This window comes from Cariama cristata, unplaced genomic scaffold (genome assembly GCF_000690535.1).
Source record: "Cariama cristata isolate BGI_N322 unplaced genomic scaffold, ASM69053v1 scaffold19854, whole genome shotgun sequence".
In the NCBI taxonomy this organism is placed as follows: Eukaryota; Metazoa; Chordata; class Aves; order Cariamiformes; family Cariamidae; genus Cariama; species Cariama cristata.
This window is the reverse complement of record NW_009612573.1, coordinates 18,095-41,233: the sequence shown is the minus strand read 5'-3', so window position 1 is coordinate 41,233 and position 23,139 is coordinate 18,095. Positions and strand designations below refer to the sequence as shown.

The window sequence follows — 23,139 nt, the reverse complement described above, 5'->3', positions numbered from 1 at the left end:
TGGATGCTCCCTGTCCCCCCGCCAACCACCATCTCCTTTCTTTGGTCCAGCCATAGCATCACTCCTTTGGAAATAACTCAAGCCGGAGCCAAACGCTGCATCCGTATCAAGCGACTCTGCCTGCCTACGGAGCCGACCGCAGGGAAATTTCCTCTTGTCTCCTAATGGGGCTCCTTACCACATTTTCGTCATGGCTCCCTTCCTCTTCCTCCTTTCCAAGTAGGTCTAATAATTTCTCCTTGATTAGCTGCAAAAGAGGGAGGTTGGGTTAAGGTGGGCAGGAATAGGCAAGACATCTTCCCTGCCTGCGTGGGCATCCATGAGGCATGGAGCAGCCTTACCCAAGGGGGCTGGGGGCACAGCCCCAGGGGATGCGCCGAGTTTGGAGGACAACCTTCAAAGGATCCGGAGAAAGAGACAATCTTTCCAAGAAAACCACTCCATGTGTCAAAACTGAATTCTTCACGTGGAAAAAAAAAACAAACCACCAACCCAAACCTCAATTTTTTAAATGTATTTGGGGGTTTATTGAAAAATGTCAGCTATGTCAGCGCCGTTTCCCTTCACAGCCACATTATTTCCCTGGCAGCCGCCGCTGCTGAAGAACATATTTTCAAGGGAAATCACAGAAAGGTTGAAAAGTGAGTGTTTTTCTGAAAAACTTCCACTGGGGGAAAAGAAAAAAAAAAAACGACGAAGAAAGCTAAAAATGTGAAAAATTGGGTCAGTTCCTAAGGAAGCGAGGTGGATGCTGGCTGGCATGCAGCGACGCGTGGTGGGGATTCAGGACCCTGATGAACCCAGGAGCACAACTCTGCCCTGAGGCAGGACCAAGAAGAGGATTGCACTGAGTGAACAATGTTGCAAAACCAAACCACCTTTAGGGTCAATATTTCATCTGATTTTGGCTAACCCACTGGAAAAGACTAGTTGTATCCGTTTGCTGGCAATCTCAGCATTTACAAATGTTTTGGTTGAAAATGCAATGAGTTTTAGGTGCGCTGAACCCCACCTTGATGAAACCCTGAGCGAATTAGATCAACCATGTAGATTAGGCATCGTTTAAGGCATTTTATTCCTTTTCTCCCTGTCTGGTGTGGGTTAAATATCCGTCGCGGGTGACCATGAAGATGCCTCGCACAGGGCATAGCTGGGTGAACCTGCCCGTGCATCCCCAGGTGTGCACAGGCAGCCTCTCCACAGAACCAGGATGCTCTCTTAAGCCATGTTTGCCCCAAAAGAAGAAATTTAAAAAAAAAAAAACCAGCAGCAAGAGGAAACTATTTGCCAAGTTTTATAAGCAGATGTCAAACAAAGGAGTAAAACAGAGAAGAAAAATGAAAACTTGGCAAGATTTCTTATTACTTTCTTATGAAAGAACCCCAAGAAAGCCAGGAATAGGCGATTTTAATGAAATACTGCGTGCATTCAGCCTGAGATATAAACTGAGGCGTAGGTTTTGTTTGCACTCCGAAACGATTATGAGCTTTATGCTTGTAATTTTCAATATATTTTATTGCAGAATAATGCCACCAAGTGCTAACAGCTGCCCAGAAGGGACTCTGATGGGGAGTGATTGTCTTAAAATGTAAAGCCAGCATCCCAACTTTAATAACATGAAGAGGTTTTTCAAGATGCCCGACCGAGCTCGGAGCAGAGACTGCGGTTGCCTGCCATCCCTGTGCACCCACCTGGCTTGGCACACATTAATGCAACAGCCACGAACGACCCCTGACTGCAATATCCCGTGGGATTAAAAATCTCTGGTCCCATTGTGATATGGGGCTGAGACAGGGCTACGAGAGCGCTGGACTATGCAGGTCAAAGATATTGTGTATTTGGGTGCAGGGGGCCCAAAGCCATCGCGTTGAAATCACCAGGCAATGAGCAGATGAGCTGAATTAGTGGGAGACACTTTCCCAGGGACAAGGGCAAAGGACCTTGGGCTGGGATGTACCAAATTTGCTGGAAACTGCCTGTCTCCATAGGTCACAGAATCATAGAATCGTTTAGGTTGGAAAGGACCTTTAAGATCATCGAATCCAACTGTTAACCTGGCATGGCCAAGCCTACCAGTAAACCACGTCCCTAAGCACCACATCTACACGGCTTTTAAATACCTCCAGGGATGGGGAGCCTGGGCAGCCTGTTCAGGGCTTGACAACCCTCTGGGTGAAGACATTTTTCTTAATACCCAATCTAAACCTCCCCTGGCGTAACTTGAGGCTGTTTCCTCTTGTCCTATACTTGGTTACTTGGGAGAAGAGGCCGACCCCCACCTGGCTACCCCCTCCTTTCAGGTCGTTGTAGAGAGTGATCAGGTCTCCCCTCAGCCTCCTCTTCTCCAGACCAAACCCCCCCAGCTCCCTCAGCCGCTCCCCATCAGACTTGCGCTCCAGACCCTTCACCACCTCTGTTGCCCTTCTCTGGACTCGCTCCAGCCCCTCAAGCTCTTCTTGTGGTGAGGGGCCCAGAACTGGACACAGCACTCGAGGTGCGGCCTCACCAGTGCCCAGTACAGGGGGACCATCACTTGGTGCCTACACCCTCCAAGCCATAAACTCATTCTTTCCTGCTATAAAACAGGACACACGCTTGTGTGTTTGGGTCCCTGGGGTCAGCTTGGTGCAAACCAGGTGCTTCTCAACAGCTCACACCCAGCTGCAGCCCCTCTCCCTGCCTCAGTTTCCCCTTTTATAAACAAAAATCATGAGCCTGACCCCCAACATGAAGCCTTCTGCAATTTGGTGATGAAGACTGGGAAGGAAAATCAACAACTGGCAAGGAGGGTGCTCCAGGGAGGGTTATTTTAGACTGTGGCCCATTTAGGTGAAAAAAATGGGGTGGAAAAAGTTGAAATGGCAGGAGGGTGCAGAGAGCAGCTGGAATCTGTGTCTGCGCTCGCAGGGGCAGCGGTGGAGGATGCTGCAGGGACGATGCTCACATGCAGGCTGTGACCCCATGGGACCACGAAGACCTGTGTTGGCACCACGGCATAGAAAAGCCAAAATCCCCACGGAGACGCTGAGCTGAGACATCGGCGTTCACTGAGGGAACTCGCTTAGGCAAAAAGAGATTAAAAATATACAAGGGTCATAACTCTGCTGCTGGAGGGCAGGAGGGAGGGCTGCCAGAAAACAACGTCTCCTCCGTACTGCTTATTGCAATAATTCCCATTAAGGAGGGCTTGCACTTTTCTCCGGAGCAGTGTCTCGCAGGCACTGGCGGAGCCACAGGACCACACTCCAGCTCGTCCCGGTGCTTCCTAGAAAGCTCCTTGCTGCAGGGCTGCTGGCAGAGCTGCAGACAGCAGACACCAGAGACTGGGGTTTTTCCACCCCGTGGCAGTGGTACAAAGTCTGGCCTGGCTGCTTCTCCTGCCTGATGGCTAAACTGGGACTCCGGCAGTAATGAATGGTGTTTTTATAAGAAGATGACAATGGTTTGCTGCTGGGAGAAGCCCAACTGGGGATGGGGACAGGAGGGTGCAGCAGCAGGTCCCCAGCCAGCACCCCAGGCAGTGCAAGCTTCAGGGTGGGACGCAACACAGCCACATGAAGGTGGTCCTTAATTAGCCCAAGCGAGAAGCAAACTTCGTTAGCAAAGGCAGGGTGCCAAGCAAACCTGGCTATGCCATGCCATGGCTGCATGCCAGCCCTCCCCCCTATGGAGAGCCCCCCTGATGCAGGGACCTCCGCATCACGGTACATACCCGTGGCCGACTATATAGCACTATTGGAGAGCATTAATTATAGAGTATCATCAGTTAAAATTAATAATCCACGTGGGCACATTGGGCATGGAGGATTCTGGTCCATGACCACCCCAGTCTGGCATCAAGGCTGGCAAACCCACACCCTGCCAGAGGAATAAGGCGAAGGGCGGGGGTCTTACCTCGTATATATAATCGAAGAGCTCTAGTATAGTGAGGATGCTAGCACCGATAAATAGCCCCATCTGGCCTCCAATGTCACCTAGGAGAGAGAACAACACGTGGGTGGTTTTTACCCCCAGGGTAACTGCTCTTAGAGGCACCCGTGCAACCGTGGTGCAGCTGCCCTGGGTGCTGCCAGCCCCTAAGAGCGGGGAAATGCAAGGGATGATCCCTAGGAACACCAACAGCTCTAATGCCATGAAAAGCATCCCGGGAAGGACGTTGCTGGCCACCAAAGCATTTTTCCTGCTAACGAGGCCATCAGCTGGAAGTCTAATGAGGATGCAATACTGCACGCTGGCATCTGAGGAAGCCATCTGTCAGAGTCAGACAGCAGGCTTCATCCCAGGAATCCCACGGCCCAATTCCCAAACTGAGTGGGGGAAGGAAAAAGATGCTGGCGAAGAATTAGGTAATGTCCTCTGGAGCCGACAAAAAACCCAAACTTGCCAAAGAGAGGAAAGAGAGATGGTCTGCTTTTTTTGGGGAGCATCTCAAGGCTGTCTCTGCTTGAGTCCCCCAGGGCTGGAGAAGGACTGCAGAGGAGGCACCACGGGGAGAGGAGACTTCCAGGAATCTGCTGAGAAGATAACTGCCGGCATGAGATGCTGTGCTATGCCAAACCGTGTGCTTCAGGGAAGACAAATCTCATGGATTTTGCTGCAAAACACCCATGGTTCAGCTGTGTTGCTCCCCAGAGCAAAGGCAGCTGTGGGTGGAGGGGCTACGGGACCTTTGCTGTGGGCGTCCATGAGACAGAGACAGAAGAAAGAGGAAAAAAGGTGCTTGGGGACAAAGTGCTGGTTGAAAAGTGGCTGAAGACTGGGGGAAGATGAGACTCTGCCCAACGCTCGCAGTGCCCTGGGAACGAGGGTCATGCAAGGTTGCACAAATGAGGCTTATGTCAAAGAGGCTTCATCACCAGCCTCCTCTTCCTCGCCGTAGCACTCTTGGGGAACCCACAACAGGTGCAGAAGGGCTCACAGCACGTATGTTTTGCAGAGGTACCACTGCGGGGTGATGTGGGGGCACCCGATGGGACGTGGGGAGCTCTGCTCCCCGCAGTGTCCCCATCCTGGGGCAGGCTCACAGCATCTGGCCCCGCGGGATGACCCAGCTCCAGCTTTCAAACGAAGGTGCTGATCGCTCCCTGCATCGCAGGAGGGGTTTGGGGTGGCACACGGGAGGGCTGCAAGGCTGAGGGTGGGCACAGAGCATGCTTGCTTCTCCTGACTGAACACCTCCACCCTCAAACCCAACGGGTCCCAAGCACCCAAAGCTGTAGCTGGCACCCACAAAGCTTGACCCAGTTTGAGGCTGAGCAACCCAACAACTCCTCCACCTTCTCCATCAAGCTACGGGGCACCACCCAAAGGCAAAGAGCTCAGGGGCCTGGCTGGAAAAAAGGATGGATTTGGAACATGCAAGAGGTGATGGGCAGACGGTTTTAAGAGCTGTCCTCCTCCACACACTGCCCTTCCAGCATGGGGGGCACCACAGAGAGCATTCATCACCCGCTCAGCCCTGGGATTTCCAAATTATAGGACCTTGGTGGCAAGCAGAGATGGAGCAGCTCACGTTAACCTTTCAGAGGTCACACACAGACTAGCTGTGGTCCCTGGGACATTCCTGGGACGGCTTGGTGTTGGAAGAAAAATAAGAGATGAGGTTGAAAGCATGCTGGCCAGGAAGGCGTCTGGACCTTGCTGGGATTTTCAAGGCAATGCACATAAGCTGTGCACCCACTCATAGCATCTGTCTGTCCCATAAACACGCATGGACCCCAGCACAGGCTCACACAAACTTCAAATCTCTTCTTACCAAGTAAGGCTGCCACTTCATAGGCTTTCTTCTGCTCAATTGTCTCATAGTTGAGTGCTTCAAAAAATATGTCCAGCACAAGAATATTCTCTCTGTAGAAAGAGGACAACAGCATCAGCCCATCAGCCACCAGCGGCCTCGTGTGCTTTGGGATAAGAAAAAAAAAAAGCGACTTAGGGGCTTTATTCCCCACTCTGTCCTGACTGTTCTCTCTCTGGGGTCCTCAGCAACCCACAGACACTTGGAGCTTCTGGAGACCAAGACCACAGGGCATCGTTAGGGCTCTGGCAGCCTTAGCAGAAACTGGAAAATGTTTCCCCAAGATCTCTCAGGATCTAACCTCTGCATCTCACCTTGATGATAACAGCAAGAGCCCAAAGGATGTTTAATACGGAATAACTCTTGCTGCCTCCACAAGGCGATCATGTGTCCACAGCTGGGAGAGGTCCAAGACAGTGGCTGCCTGAGGTCCACAGCCCAGACTTAGGTAGGGAGCAGCAATATCTCAGACAGGGCCAGCAAGACTGGGCTTCCCCTTCAAAATAAGAGGAGTTTTTGCACTTTTTTTGGTGGGTATGGAGTATGCTCATGAAGACAAGGCCAGGGAAGGAACATATAGTTATCTGGAAATACAGCTACTGAGAAGAAAGCAACCTACACCTCATCTCTTCAAGGGTTTCACCCTAACCCTCCCTGGAGGACATACCTCTGTTTGGTGATAGAGGCATTGGTAAGGTCTGGTCTTAGCGCAGGCTGATTTAAACAGACACTTTCCCCCCATAAAGCAAAGGAGATCTGTTTTCTGCAACACTCACGAGATATATTTTTCTGACTTGTTGAACTTTTTCTCCAGGTACTTGGCCGAAGTCTTGCTGGGGATCTTGACCATGGAGAGTTCTTTGTTGTATCTGGTCAGGTTACAGGGTGTCCTGCAGATGCAGTAATTGCTGTCCTTTTCAGCAAGCAAACCTGGAGAAGGTCACAGAGTTAGATCTCAGGGACCCACAGCAGATGTGGGAGCAGAGGTCATGCCACCCAGAGAGGGACCAAGGTGTCACATCTCAGAAGAGCTGCAGGAAACCCAGTCCTGGCTATTTCTCTCCCACTTCAGCGCACAGCCATCCTCACCATCTTGGAGAGAGGCCTTTTGCTGGAGGCCACACTCTGTTACCAGCATCTGCTTGGGGAACACATGGTGATTGAGTTTCCTAAATCCCTCCATCCCAAACCCAGACCCAAACCCAGACCCATAGGTGCTCCCCTCCCACATATCCTGGGGTGCCCATCATCCCGAGGGTTTCTGCGCTGATGGAGCCCCATGCCTCACGTAGAACCAGAAGAAACTACCCCGAGGTGCACCCAGCCCTTCCCAACAAGTTGGGTCTCATCAGCCGGGCTGCAGCTGCTCTGGATCACCCCAGTCCTGCCAGCCAGGAGGACATAGGCTGCTGGAAGTCCCTCCAGCTTGGGACATCCACAGTACCCAGGGATATCTCTTGGTACTCACCGAGCGCAGGCTCTGCGCATTCCTTATACTGCTCCGGGGTACAGAAGGGAGCATCCCCTGCAGGGAGAGGACACATCCATCAGTGGGCATCAGCCACCACTGCTGCAAGGGAGTGGGGGACCGCCAGGCTCTCCTCAGGGGACCACAAAGCCCTCCCTTTAGCAAAGTGAACCCGGGTTGGGGATCGGCAGCAGAGGTATTGCAGCATCTGCCCCACCTCCACCTGCCATGGGGGCCTTTTCTGGCAAACCGAGGAGGGGGCTGCTGGAAATACCACCCAGGGGAGTTAACTGGGGCTAAATAAGGCGAAATCAGACCCTCCGCCACATCTCACTCCTATTTCAGGGCATTTTGCAACGGTTATTAGCATCCCTCTTTCCTTAGGGGAAGGTATTCCCAGCTCCTTTAATCCCTGGTCCCTTTCCAGCTTGTTAACCCTTAATGACCCAGGCTGGGTGGAGGGAGGGGGTCCCTACACACTGACCTGGCATGTGAACCATTTTGCAGTTGCAGTTTTCCACAATATACCGGGTCTCGCAGTCGATCCTGCAAGCCGTGATACTGTAAACGGGAAAGAAGTCTAAGCCCATATCTGACGAGCGACATTCACCCCACGGCGGAGGCAGGTACGTCAGCTGGAAGAGAGGGAGGAGCGGGGTGTCAGGGGACACTGGGGACCGGCAGTGAGGAGTGGGGTGCAGCATCTCCCTCCTCTTGCCACAGAGGAGCCCTCAGAGCACAATTTTAATGATGTTTTTAAGGAGGGGACAGAGTGGTGCTGATGCAAAGGAAGGCCACTGCATGACTTTTGCCAAGTGAGAGCCTTTAGCAAGCTCTTCTGCTCCAGAGCTGCTCTGCTCCATCCCTCCAACCCAGCATCTCCGGGAACAGAGCTGCAGCAGGATGGTGCATCGGAGATGTGCAACACCAGAGGCTCTCCAAGACCAGCTCTGTCGTCTTTCTTGCACCACTGGGAAAATCCTGCCCACGCAGGGACTCGAGGGGAGGCTCCGACCTGTAAATCATCTCCGACTTTGGTGAGAGCAAACACGAGGTTGTTGGCACCGGTGTGTCGACAGCTCCCGTCTCCGGCTTACTCTAACCTCCGAATTGCACCACTATGTGCCACGCATGGGGACAACGCAGACAGCGCTGGTGACACTGAGGAGCAGAAAGAGGTGACAGCGAGATCCTGGCAATGGTTGTGATTGCTCTGGTGTGAGCAAAGCTGTCACGTTTGCACCGTTCCCTTCTTCAGGAACTTTTCTTGTGGATGGAAAATGCAGCAGATCACAACCCTCAGAGAGGGCCAGGGACTTGGGAAGCACAGGGAAAGGACCAAGAACAGTTCAGCAACTACAGATTGCTGCAGAAGGTGAAAAATGCCAAGGACAGGGCGTACTGGTGCCATACGGAGCTTCTAAACCTTCAGGCTCCTCATGGAGGGATGGTTCTGCTCAGAGTGGTACTGCCACGGGAGATGGTGCTGGGCTGCAGAGCAGTACCTCATTGCAGCATCGGCAAAGGCAGACAAGTCAATCATGTCCTTTTCCCATCCTCAGGGAGAGCCCCGTGGAGCTGGATACACATTATCTGCTCTCCTGGTACCCCATGACGATGAGGAACCCATCTTCTTCTCCCCCGTTTGCCCACCAGCTCGCGTGAGGCTCCTAAGTTGCTCTGCTCAGTGCTAGTGCAATGCAAGCCCTTCTGCCGTTACCTCTTTATTTAACACAAATGCAAAGATAAGATAAGCAGGACTCCACAATCCACCCCAGAAACCTTAATTCAGAGCCCAGAACATGCTGGAGGAAAACCAGTCACTCTCTGGCCCCCATGGCCAAAGCTACCTTGTTCCTCTTCTGTCTGCAGCTTGGCAGCCTTTCCCGTTTATCTTTGCTAAATGCTCTGCACTACTCTTTGCTAGAGAGCAGAAAATAGCATTCCCCTAACCCCTCCTTCTTTGTGTTTTAAAGCAGAGTCCAATTTGCTGTGCTTTGCTCCAAACACAGAACGTTTTGTGCTGGCAAAGCACGTTGGCTGAACAAAAACATGCCTTTAAAAAATGTAGTAACATTAATCACATCCTAAAATAAATACGTAAACATGTGTTGATGGACTACGAGCCTAGGACCTAGTAGCAAGGCTCTATGGTGCTTGTTTTGGGTTTCTTCTGGAGATGTGTGGGAAAGGGAGGAGAAAGAGATGACCCATGAAGTGGAGGCATGTTGCAGATGCTGTTGGATAAATAATGACCCCATGGATCCTTCAGGCATGGGTCTGGGGTAACTAGGACCAAACTACCATGGTGTGAGCCATTTGGAGTCCATGCTCTGCTCTAGGTCTGCCTCATGAGATCTCCTGCGAGAGCAGAGCTCCAGCTCTCCAAAGCGCCCTGTGAGAAGATGTTCACCTTACGCACCAGCTTGCAGTGCTAGTAAAATTCCCTGTGGCTTTGACTTATGAACTACTATAGATGTTAAAGACCCATAATGGGCTTAAATTGCAGCCAGGAAGAGAAAGATGCGATGTTGGGATGAACGTGTCTTGTGGTGAGGAGAGTTGGGGATGGGAATAGTCTGCCTTGGACAGGCATGAATCCTGGAAGCTAAAGGAGTGTTTGGGGAAGATGCCAGGCTTCAGAGGGTGATCGTGCCCTGTGGTGCTGGACAAGCTCTCAACTCAGCCAAGCCAAAGTAATTCCTTCTCTAGGAACAATTCTGCCATGAACAGTTCCCATCCAGGAATCCAGAGGCGCTTTGCTTATTCCAGCACTTTGCTTACTACATCTGTGGGCACTATCCTGGTTCCCAGTTAATTCGGTCTCAAACAGGCTTTACGGGACCACCTGAAACCATGGACATGGCAGCCCTGTGGCATACCCATCTCCCAGATGAGCCACAGGTCCTCCTCATGATGAGATGGCAGTTGAAGCTCTTCCCTTGCATGACCCCAAGGACAGACCCAAGCAAAGCTCAGACCCTGCCTGCACAAGGGTGATGGGGGTCTCCACGTGATGGGGAACCCCTCTTTGCCTCTGCTTCCCCCACCAGCCAGGAATCACCAACTCCCTTCCCCAGCTCCTGCGAGCATCATCCCTGGTCTCAAGTGCCAACGAGACAGAAAACTTTGCAGTGATGTTCAGCCACTGCAGATCTGCGTGGTCTGCTCAGCACCTCTGCATCCCGGTGCGCACATGCAAAGAAACAGGGTGCTACGCACGCCAGAGCCGGCATCGCCCATGGGTGCCCAGGCTGCTCGCTGCTGGACATGAGCTCTGACATTCCCAAAACCTGTTTCAATCCACGCTGCCGCTCAAGCTGCTTTGAAAAGCAACAATGGCGAGAGCTATTCAGCTGCTCGGAGCGATACACAGCGATGGCTGTGCTCAGCGGGTCCAAGCTGAAGAGCAGACAATATCCACATCAGGTGGGAAGATGCAGCAGGTGATGGAGGGATCTCATCTGCGGGGACCAGCTGAGGCATTAAGGGAAAAAAAAACCAAAACCCAAACCAGTTCCCAGCAATCTCGGCATCTTCCAAGAAACAGGCCTGGCTCTGAACGAGATGGTTTCAAAAGTCAGCAAAGCAGCACCTTGGAATGAAAATATCAAGAGTGTCTTTGTGACAATAGGAAAGGGCTGTTTGAAGAGGATCTTTTCTCATTTGCTTTACACTTGCAATATAATAGAGTACCAGATGCCATCATTTAGTCATCCGCGCTGGAGAAAGGGGCCCATATGTTGCACGTTGTACGATAAAGGAGAATAAATAATTGCGGTCTCAGATGGTATCAGTTCTCTTCCAAGCACAGCTACACACAAATCTTTTAAGCCCTTTAAATCTTCTTCTGAATGTAGCTGACGGGATCAGAAAACGATGGAGTCATGACCAGATATTTAAGCTTACACACTTTTTTGCTCAGCCAGCGCTGGATTTGAGCCACGGTGCTCATGAACTGGGACCATGTCTGCAGGAGGTGCACAGGCTCAATGGTTAATTAAACCCTAATCAACGCAACTTCATTAACAGAGTTATGGCTTGTTTTGTAGCTGGGACCACAAGCACCGACTACCCCTATACCACGAATTAAAGCTGGTTTGCATCTCCCCAAAAGCGTGGCATTCCTTGGGGATTTGCTGCCTTGCCACACACCCAACCCCAGGCACACACTTGCACATGCACAAGTGTGCAAGTGCAAGTCACTTTTCGCCAGCTTCCTAAACGTGCAGGAATAGGTGCAACACATCTCCCCTGCGACGTGCCAAGGCTTTTGCCTTCCCCATCACTCTCTGAATCGCTGATACTTAAGAGCAGAAAAAGCCTCTTGGTACATTGAACACTGGTGGAGGTTTTTTTTGCTCAGCAGTATAAAGGCTTTCCCTGTTTTGGAGAAAAGCACATTGTGTCTGGGACTGACAGAAGACTCTAATTTTTACTTTTGAAAGGAAATTTCCCCAGGGACACTCCTGGCCATGGAGGAGAGCCCTGTGAGGTGTGACACAGGCACCTCGGTGCTGCCTTGTTTTATATTAAACCCTACCTCTTACATCTCTATCACAGGGCAGGGATTTCTTGCTGCTGGCCATGCCTCCGAGCAGAGCCCTGAGATGTGGCAGCTGTAACCAAAGCATCTCCCACAGCCGAGGGACCGGCACCGGGAATCCATGTGCTTCCCCCTCCATCCCTGGCTGGGTGGGAAGCAGCGCTCCAGCAATGGTTCATTTGAAGTCTGATGGACAAATCTGTGTTTCTTCCTTACGGGCAAGAATTGAGAGACAAATCTCCCTGGGCTGGCAGGGTTGTACTCTCCTTCCCTTGAGCAAGGCAATGAACTCTTCTCTCTCCAAGGGGCTCATCAAGGGTTGTTACCTGGAGCCTCCATGGTAATTACAGCTTGAAAGACTCGCTGCTTCCCTCGCGCTCTGTAATTTGTAATCAGAAGCAAATTCTCAGTTGATCAGCAGCCAGATATGGATATGGGACCTCTCCGGAGGGAGAAGGCACATCATTAGGGATGGGGCTCTGCAGAGAATAGGGGAGCTACGTTTCCCAGATCCTGCCTCAACATCCAAGGGTAATTTGGTCCCAGGAAAGCTCCCTTTGCCTTTCCTAGGTGGTTTTGGTGAGCAGGCACCAATGTACCAAGTCTCTGATGCAGTTAACTCTTGTCCTGACCTTTTGTTTCCAATTATCTCTGAAGGCAGTTGCTCTGTTACCATCCGTGTTTGGAGCCCCAGCAGCATCGCTCGCAGGTACAAGGTGACTGCCAGGACCGCTGTCTTGCATCCTCTGAAATGCTCCTTCAAAGAAGACGTTATCCAGCCCCAGAGCTGGGTATGGTTTCACCCATCAAATATTGCACCTTGCAGTTGAAACACTCAAACCAAGGGGCCAAACTCCTCCGCAGGGTTTCCTGCCCTGAAGTGCAATGGAGCACGATCCCAAGTTTCTTCCCTCCAGCCCCTGTGACTTCTCCCCCCGCAGACTAGCCCCATCCCCTGCCTCTCCTTCCTTGACACAGGAGTCCCAACGCCCTGCAAGCCCTGGGGTTAATGTCATGGTGAACCCATCCCTAAGAGCATCCCTCCTTTAGCCTCTCCTTGCCAAAACAGGGCTGCAACCTCAAGCAAACCCTCTACATCCAAAGCGCTTGGCCCCACAGAGCTGCCCGAGCAACTCATTTTAGACATTTGAATTTCCTGCCCACGATGCTAACGAGGCCGCTGCATTGCCTGGAAGAGCACACCGGGGAGCCAAGCCTGCCTCACCGGCCAGCAAACAGGAGCACGTGTGACGGAGCAATCCTGCAGACCATAGCCATGTAAACAACGTAAACGGGAGAGACATTAATTAGATTTGATTCCTCTCCCCTGCAGCCCTTCCCGGGCGGCGTGCAGTCACGCAGAGGTCTCTTCCTCTTGAGAGAATTGTTTTCCCTTCTTCCAGACGATGCTAATTTGGGGTTGGTGGGAGGGCTCTGGTGCTGGACCAGTGGAGGCTGCCCAAGGATGCTGAGCTACTCCCCTCCAACCTGCTCTGCTACCACCAAAGATGAGCTACTTTTCTTTGAAGCTGGAGGGAAAAAAAACATAAAAAACAAAAGGAAAAGCAGGGGTAAAGGCAGCAGGGGCAGTTTCTGCCCTCAGTCCCTGCAGGAGAGTAGCGCTGAGCTCTAATTTTGCTCCACTACCATGGCAGCTTTCCAAGGGCACATACCCCTCCCCGGTACCGGGCCATCTCACACTTACAGAAATTGAGGTTCAGCCTCTAATTGAGGTTGACAAACTCGCATCCTCGCGGTTTCAAAATCATTAATCCTTAATTAATTAATGAAATGCTTTTTAAATTCTCTTGATCCTGGCTATTAGGGATTACGACAATCGGTTATCAACCGGCAGGGGCCGAAAGGAAAAGGAACAAATTGATTTGTCTCCTTAAAGCAGGATGGATCTTGCTTGCCCGAAACACAAGGAAAGGAAAGGGCTGCTCTTGGCAAACGTGGGGAGAAGCGGGTCGCGGCGGTGGGGGCCGTTCGGCACAGCCTCCTCCCTGCCACAGCCCTTTTTCCCGGCCACGCTGCTGCCCTTCACACGCTGCTCTTGGCACTGAGCCTCCCAGTAACTGCCAACAGCTGTCTGCAGCCGGAGAGGTCTTTTTTTAAATTTATTTTAAGTGGTACCTCTGTTTTTTTCTGCATGTTTAATTTTATGTAATAGGGAAGGTGTGGAAACACAGCAGAGATGTTTCCAGCATAAGGCTGGGGCAGTTTCAGCCCAGTTTGCAGCTGGGCTCTGCGATGAATCCGGCTTTGGGGATGTATCCTGCATCGGCTCGGCTCTGGGCTACGGCTCAGCCCCTTTCCTGCCTCCTCCATGCATTGGTCCCCACCTGATGCCACCAAACTTCAGGCAGCGACCAGCAAGGAGGGATGCAAACCTCTCCCTGAACATCACAAAATCTAGTCAGGGTGTGTTTGCGTTTCCTCCAAATGAAATAATAACCAGAAACCTCTGTTCTTTAATGAGACATCAAATAGCATCAACTTAATAGAATTTCAATCCCAGGCAGCTTTAGCACTTGTAAAATACTTAAAAAGCTCGGCGTACACAGCTCGTTGGCACCATCTCCCAGTTAATGATGCTGGAAGTTGTCTATTTGCCGTCTCCCTTTGCTGCGCTGGGTGCGATAGGGTTGTTCCTTCCCATTTGCTCCCTTCACAAAGGCACCAGAGAAGTTGTCTTTGACAAGAGCTTAACCCTTCCACCACCGGGAAGGTGCCCCTGGGCAGACCTCGGGGAAGTTACACAGTCCTCAGGTGCCAGAGGTGGGTGAGCACCAGAAGAAAAACGTGATTTTGGAGCTCCAGGCTCCTCCAGGTCCTCATTTCCTTGGAAATAATTTTGCAAATCAAATAGCAATATTGAAACCTCCTGTGGCTCCCCAAAAAGTCGAGGGCAGTCCCTTCTGAGCCTCATCCCAGGTTTGCTCCCAGGACCCACCGGACGGCTGCACCGAGCGTCTACAGCTCCCTTCTAGCTGCCCCCTAAATGAGTTGTACCCTTTGCTCATGTGCAAACTCAGTCTTAAATTGCAATAAACTCTGCCTTCTCCCTCCTGGTCACCTCCTTGGCATCTCTATAGGCAGCAAAAGTGTTCCCCCTCATTCTGGCAGACACTGTTGGCTGTATTTGTTGGGACTACATTGGCCAAACTCTTACAGAGGTACCCAATTTGGGGGTTGCACGGTGGGAGTTGGACCCTCTGAAGCTCTCCTGTCCTCCGTGAGCAGCTTTCCATCTTTTAAAAAAAATCTTCTTATCCATATAATACAGTGAAGGGTATTACTTCACCTACATCCCTGCTGTTTTCTCTTTCTGACCTCCTTCTGAAGCGAGCCCTTTCCAATCTCCGCCCGTTCAGACGCATCGTTCCTGGCCCTGACTCATTTCCATCGCTTGCCTCTAAACCCATTTTCTTTTGTATCCTTTTTACAAATAGGCTGATTCACTCCTAATGCTGTTTTCCAAGCAAAACCACTTTGCTGTCCTACAAAAAACAGCCGTGCGATGGTTTTCTTACATCTCCTGCTTTGAACTGCTCCTGTGCAATGAAATTTTCTACGCGGCTGGCCACCGCTGCCTGCCAGTTTTGCTTCTCGTTGTTGAATTAATTCAGAGTCTGATGATATATTGGAGGGAATCAACTGGGAGAGTGTGTGGGATTGAGGGAAACAGGAAGAAATCAGAGAGTGAATGTTTTTTCCAGGAGGAGGTGTAAGACCGTAGGTAGGAGAAGATGCTCTGAGCAAGGGTTAGGAAACATGGGAAATGCTGTTTAATTGCTCCTAATTTTCAAATGCCACTGCCTACACCCTGTTTGGAAACATGGGTTTCAGAGCGATCACTGCCAGACCCCGAGTCCCGTTTCCCTGCCTCTGTAATTACACTTTTGATACTGCAGTTGTTGGTAGCTGATGCTCTCCGTCCCATGCAAGCATTACGAGGGGATGAATCTCCAAGGCACACTAGAGCCCTATTAAACAATATTACTCCATCTTCGAACCTGTTGCTTAATTGAAGCCTCTTAAATTTTTATTGCCAAGTTGGCAGAAATTGCCATTTTTAGTGCGCTTTTCATCTTCTCTAACGTGCCGTGCCGATGGCGTAGCAGGCAGCAGCCGAGCTGGGGAAGTAACGTTATCTCATCCCATCCGTTATTGGAGAGATTTGGGCGATGCTGCCGAGATGTGTTGACGATGCTGTAAAACTCAGATGGAAAAAGGGGAGCCAAATCCAGGAGGAATTTATCTTCCTCCAAGGGATCAGCTCTCTGAAGTATAATTTCCAGTGTGTCCACCCATGCCTCAGTGCCGTGGTCCAGCACAGGGGTACGGGGGTATATTGCAGCCTCCCCAGGGCCATGCACAACACACGGTCTGGAGAGGTTTGTTATAGTACCACGTTCACCCAAAAGAGCCACGAAAAGGGAAAAAATGAGGTGGATCCCTCCAAAGCCAGGAGCAGCGGGAGCTGAAGGGCATTGCCCCTACTCGGAGTGGTCTTGCCCTCCCTTGGGACCTGTCTGGAGGGTGACGGCACGATGTGCCCCGAGCCAGCTCTTGCACAGCTCAGGGCTTTGCCCATTCACGAGAAAACAAACCTTATTCATTAGACTCAGCAATTGCCATGGAAACCGCTCCCCTGCGCGACCGGAGCATCTCTCGCTGCAAAGCGCGATGGGGACCGCACCTGGCTCTCCGCATGTAAAATGGTGGGAAAACCCCAGAAAACAGCAGCTATGGTCTCGTACGTCCACATCGACCACTCTAGTTCCTTTCACACTACATTCAGACACAGCCACTGCCGTGGCGTACGGAAAGTAACCCAGAGAGGATGTTTTCCACCGTCCTCCATCAAGACACTCTTGTTTGAATTGCAACCGTCCGTCGCACGTTGCCTTCTGCTGCGCTGCCTCCTGAGTCGCTTTAGGGAGCTCAGTCCCGGCTCCTCTTAAACTTCAGGGGATCGCTTCGGTCTGAGATTTCAGATAGAAAGCATCCCCCTTTGGTCACTAGTCCACAGCGAAGAAACAGCTTGGCCTCTATAACCCAACAACTATGCTTTATGGAGGAAAGCTCCTGCTGGCATTGCCTTTGCGGGACTGCTTTTGCTGACTCAGCACGCACAACTGATACACATGCCAAGTCCCTCTTATGCTGCTACTAGTGCAAACCAGCACGACATTGTTCCCAAACTGGGAAATGTATCTTGAAAGTGTCACTCTGCAGGAATCAGAGGGCTCCGCCACTGCAGAAGGAGGAGAAAAACGGATTTTGTTACTTTTTTCAGCTAAATTTAAAGGGAGATTTAATGAGATCATGCATTATCATGGAGCCAGAGTTTGCTTTCAACAAGGAGCTTTTGGAAAGCACTTGGTATAAAGATCCAGGATTTATCACCCCAGCACCAAGACACAAGTCCTCACTGGCACTAAGCGCTGGCGTACCTGGAAAGGCATGAAATCAGTGAGTAAAGCCCAGTAAATACTCTTATTTCCAGACTGGGATGGGGGGAAAGAAGGGATAGATTTGAGCATGGCCATAGGGAGTAGTAACAGAGCCAGAAATAAAGCCATGAGCCTCTAACCCAGCCACGAATAAACCTCTTTCACCCCAAAGACAATGCACGTCGCGTCAAGGCAAGTCTGCCCAATTCCACACCTACTGTTGTTACCGCTGGGAAAAGTGCTTATAACTAACAGAGAGGCTGTTCTGAGCTGGGAGATGTCAAACAATCTCCTCTTTGTCTTTATTTCTATTCCTCTCCAGCTGGAGGATCATTTTATTTATGTTTCATGGTGTAAAATGTATGGTTTAGAACCGCAATAACCGGCCGGACTCAGTCCTCCGCTGATGTTCATGGGCTTTTCCACTGTTTGCTCTGACTTACCGAAGCAGCAGCACATGCTTGCTCCAGCTGTAGAGATTTAGTAGGAAAAAAAAAAGACTAAATTAAGGGTCTGAATAAAAGATGTACATTCAGCACTTGAGAAGGTGGGTGATGCCCAGCTGGTCCCTGTGGGGTAATTAGAGGCAGTAGCATGTGTATGCTGTAAGGGTTGTAATTAGATTAAAAAAATGACTTTATGGAGAGGAGGGATTGGGGTAGGCAGCATCACCCGGGGAGCTGAATGCTGCTCCAGGCAGATGGCTTGAAAAGCCCTCCGGGTCTCCTGGGTAAAGGTGTTGCAGCCTGTGGTATAATTTTAAACCAGTTGCAGAACCCCCGGCCCCAAGCAGAAACATGCCCGTCCTTCTCCCAGCACCAAAACTCCAGCAAATCCTGCAGAAGAGGGGACACGCTCGAGCTAAGAGTCCCCACAAATCTGTTTTTTCTTGTCATCATCTGCATCTTCCCTGCCTGGAAGGAGGGATTTGAAGAAGGATGGGTTTTTTCCCTCTCTCTCAGCTGGCTGTCTTCCTGATAGGAAATCTAATTTTTTAATAGAAATAATGAGAGAGTTAATGCTGGCAATAGGATGGGGAAGATTTACAGCAGCTGTCTTAAAAGTCTCCAGCATTTACGCTATTTCTATCTTAAAACAAAATCCTTGAGATCCTCACTGCAGGCTCCAGTTCCCGGCCATGCTCCCAAATCTTGCTGAAGCTGGGATGTTTAAGGAAGACAAATCTTTCCAATTACTGCTCACGCTGCCAGGCGAGTTCGATTTGAGGAGGGGTTGCCAAACTCTCAGCATCAGGCGGCTGCACCGCACAACACGATACCCTGCCCAGCGCTGCCCGCCTGCTCTCGGGGCATGCAGAGCACCACGTAAACGGCTGGTGATGCCCTTCTCGATCGCCAGCCTCGGCATCTCCGTGGTTCACTTTCCTCTGGAGCTGATGTGGTTTCAGTAAGGGGGTGCTGATTCTGCTGGAGGTATTTTTTCATAGCTGACAAGCTGCTGAACAAAACTCCTGCTCTTTGCTGCTGAGAAAAGAGGAGGGCTTCGCTCGAAGGCGTGGGCATGCTGGGGATGGAAATGCAAGACCCCAACATAGAATCATAGAATCGTTTAGGTTGGAAAGGACCTTTAAGATCATCGAATCCAACCGTTAACCTCGCACGGCCAAGCCCACCCCTAAACCACGTCCCTAAGCACCACATCTACACGGCTTTTAAACACCTCCAGGGATGGGGACTCCACCACTTCCCTGGGCAGCCTGTTCAGGGCTTGACAACCCTTTGGGTAAAGAAATTCTTCCTAATATCCAATCTAAACCTGCCCTGGCACAACTTGAGGCCATTTCCTCTTGTCCTATACCTGGTTACTTGGGAGAAGAGACCGACCCCCACCTGGCTACCCCCTCCTTTCAGGTCGTTGTAGAGAGTGATCAGGTCTCCCCTCAGCCTCCTCTTCTCCAGACCAAACCCCCCACAGCTCCCTCAGCCACTCCCCATCAGACTTGTGCTCTAGATGGAGAGCATCTGCCCTGACATAGAATCACAGAATGGTTTGGGTTGGAAGGGACCTCCAAAGATCATCTAATCCAACCCCTCCTGCAATGAGCAGTGACATCTTCAACTCCATCAGGCTGCTGAGAGCCCCATCCAACCTGACCTTGAACGTTTCCAGGGATGGGGCATCTCCCATCCCTCTGGGTAACCTGTGCCAGTGTTTCACCACCCTCACTGTAAAAAAAGTCTTCCTTATAGCTAGGTTGACATGGGACTCTCTGCTCCGACACTGACTTCCTCCATGACCTTTGGCAAGTCACTTGTCCTCCCTGGGGTAACCCAGCATCTGCGAGCCAACTGCCAGCTGCTGGCACGGGAAGGACTCCCATACGCCGCCGTTGTGGGGGATACCCAGTCCCTAGCCCTAACCCCAGGGCCGTATCCAGACACCACTGCTCTGCGCTGCATCTGCCAATGGCAGCTACGGGCACCGGGCTGACCCCAGCACCGCTGCCTTGGTGTCTGGAGATCCCTGGGCTGCTTCAGGACAGGCCCCTGGGAGAGAGAACAGATAAGGCATTCAACGCCCAGTAATCATTGCAAACGGTAATTAATCGGTTTTCCGTCCTTTCAGATTCTTTACCTCGCAGCATGCCCCATGTAATGAATGCCAAATGCTGCCGGGGCCCGTGGGACAGCAGAAGGCAGCTATGGAGCGAGGTGAGGATGCTGGGGACGCATGGAAGGGCTTGTGTCAATGGAATGGGCGTGAAAACCACCCACGATGGGTTTCCAAGCCCACTTCTGCTTTGGACTTCAGCAGCTGCTGCCTCAGCCCCTGAAGAGCCCTTTGCCTTTGCTGTTACTAAGGTGTTACACTCCAAACGAGAGCCCTGCGCGCTAATAAAGCTGGCTCATTTTCTCCAGCCCACCGGACTTCCCACAAGATAGGAACTGACAACAGTGAAACATTTCTCTGCTTTAATTGAGAATTTTCCACCTGGCGCTCGCCCACCGGGAACCCACACCGTTCGTTATCTCCTGGATGATTACACATGAGCGTGCCATAATGAAGAAGAGAAGATCTGCATCCAGGCTCGCTGAAATGCAGCACCTTCAGGTGTATTTTGGTACCCGATGGCCATGGAGAGATGCCCTAACGACATATTTGGTGGTGAATTCCTCACGTTGCTCTGAGCTGAAGTGTAACGACTGCAGCTCTGATCTCCACAGAGGTTTAATCAGAGCAAACCCTCCAACAGCTCGTGGTCGCTTTCCTCTACTTGATTTATAGCTCATTTGAGGGTGGATGCAAGAGCAGGGAGGAAAATGAGAGAGGCAATGAGGCAGGAGAGCTAGGAATGAAAGCACTGTGGCCAAGCTGGGGGGAAAAAATTATTCCACTGGCTGGCTTTCTGTATGTCTAATCAGGATTTGGGTCTAATGATGCTATGTCATATCACATCCATCCGCACCGTGATGACAGGCCACCGTCAGGAGTCAGGGAGGGTGATGCATCCCGAACCACAAGCATCCCACCACAATTTATAATAAATAACGTGACAATTTCTGTGTTACCTGAAAGGATTCACGCTGATCTACATAATGAAACACTCTTCTCTTGTCTCTTTTTATATCCTTGGAGCGTGAGAGCCTTTTGGCAAAACGCGTCCTTTCTCGGCGGGTTGGAAGGTACCCAACACACTGAGCGACTATCACAGCTGAACCATAACCATGAGAGAGCAGGCATGGAAGTCACCAGGGATGAAGTCCCTTCTGTGGCCAAAATTACAAGGATTCTGGGCAATGCATGGGAAGCAACGCTGAAAAAGCTGCCCTCATCCCAACCAATTTGAAGCAAGGCATAAAAGTAGTTGTTAGAGATGAAGATGCCTCTCAAGGGGCATCAGTAGGTGGAAATAACCTCTTGTATGGATCCACTGGAGGGATCTTGGCGTGTAAATGAAATTTAGGACTTACCCTTTGCTCTTGGGTGGCCACAAAGGTCTGGAATCCAGGGGCCACCCCAAACCCAAGCTCCTGGACGAAGGGTGGCTCAGACTGGCTGTGGATCTGGACTTTGACTCCAGCCTCGAACGTTGTCTCCTCTGGAAGAAGAAGGGGGGACGTTAGTGGGCTGTGGTGGCTGGGATGGTGTCCACCCGCATGAGTGCGTTTGCCCCTCCACGGAAAATTGTACCTGGTGAATCTGCGCTACTCAAAAGCTGGAGACAAGTAGTTGGGAATGCTCCACCTGCATGACCAGACTTCTGGGCATCGAGGAAGGAAACCCAGGAGCAGCGTTTGCCATGAGCAGAGCACACCTGAGACTCAGCCCAAATCATCACTGCTGCCCACTGGGACCAAGAGCATCTTCAGGCTCCTGGTCCTTACACTGCTGCCTATCCCAAAGGCTCACCCTCCCTGTAACACAGAGATTCATCATTTCTCCAGCTTGGTCTGTACTTCCAAGCTAGAGAAAACAGGAGCTCACATCTACTTTCTAGGTGATACTTAAATTACAGAGTGCATTCCCATATTACTAAAACAAATAAACTCCTCCTTCCCCCAAAAAGAGACCTTTCTCTTATCCGTAAGTTCTCCAGTGCTGAAAAAATGGGCACACCCCCCCTCCCCTGCCCATCTCTGACACAGCCTGAGGCCACTTGGGAGATAACGTAGGTAATTAAACAACAACAAAGTGTGTTACATTCAAAGGAGCTCAAGTTTTTGGCAGCTGAAGTTGCTCCAAGCTGGATAAAGGCATTTGCAGCGCTTGGGCTCAGACACATCACCGAGTTATGGGTGATGCGAGGTTTCCACATCCCAAATCAATGCTGAATACCAAGTAACTCGAGGCCAGTCCCCTTCTTCCACTAGAAGCTAAAACCAACCAAAAGAGACTTTCTGAAGCAGAATTAATGGAATGCAAATCAGACCCGAGTGTGATATACGAGCACTTTGGGCTCCTTTTATCACACAGGCATCTTCACGCAGCTGGGGCGCGTAACCTCTCCCTCTTTAGCATTGCTGCTACGGTCTCGCATCCCAACAAATTAGGGGAGCATATGGGACTAAGGGGTGGGGGGGCTCATTTGCAAAGGAAGTTGTTAACTGTGCATAATTTGGCCTAAAAACTGAGTTACCCGCTAGTATGAATCCATGCCTGTGGCCAGCAATGCCACCTCCACATCTAAAGAGCTTCTGTTTAAAGATGAATCATTCTTTATTTTCTTACTATTCCTTGGTATTTTTCTACTATTTTATTCTGCACTCCGATTTTTAACAGCGCTGTATTCAACCCGAAGCACGGGTAGAAACCCAGCACCAAGGAATCCCAGCCACAGAGCTGTTATACCAGGGGCTGCACAAAGACGTGCAGCAGGAGACGCCAGCGGAAGACACCAGACCATGGGATGATTTTGGCAGAGGCGAAGGACAAGGGTCGAATAAGGTGATGCTGGATGCTATGAGGTTTACAGACCTCAGGAACGCATTGCTTAAGAGGATGCAACTCTGCCGACTCAATTGGGCAGCAAAGGGATCAGCTGTCCTCTCCCAAGAGGACTTTCTTGGACCCTGCTCACCCGGTAGCTCCCAAGGCAAATGAAACCAGACAGAGACTGCAGGGGTGGGAATGGGCTTATGCCTGGATTTGTGAGGCTAAACGTGAGCATCCACAGTGCTCTGATCTACCTCCTTTATAGCTAACCATCCTCCGAGGCTTCAACACTCAGCTAGGCAATGTCACGACCAAACCGATCAAGTGTTGGTCCAAGAAGGTTGGACCAGAGACCTCTGGAGACCCTCGGTCAGACACGCTGCTGTCACCTTCACCCTGCACTGGGCAAACAAACCCTCCGTGCCAACCACAAACCAAAACACACATTTCATTCAGTTTTTGGGAATGAACAACA

At 51.0% G+C, this 23,139-nt stretch overlaps 1 protein-coding gene across 1 annotated transcript; it reads right to left on the bottom strand.

The window, feature by feature from the left end:
- Positions 1-178: 178 nt before the first annotated feature.
- LOC104160562 (acid-sensing ion channel 2) lies at positions 179-21,330 on the bottom strand (the record flags this gene model as incomplete). Its single annotated transcript, XM_009698710.1, has 7 exons — positions 179-247; positions 3,895-3,974; positions 5,756-5,847; positions 6,571-6,724; positions 7,263-7,319; positions 7,747-7,897; positions 21,203-21,330. Coding segments are annotated over 7 exons (731 nt in total), but the record flags the coding sequence as incomplete, so codon positions are not given.
- Positions 21,331-23,139: the final 1,809 nt, after the last annotated feature.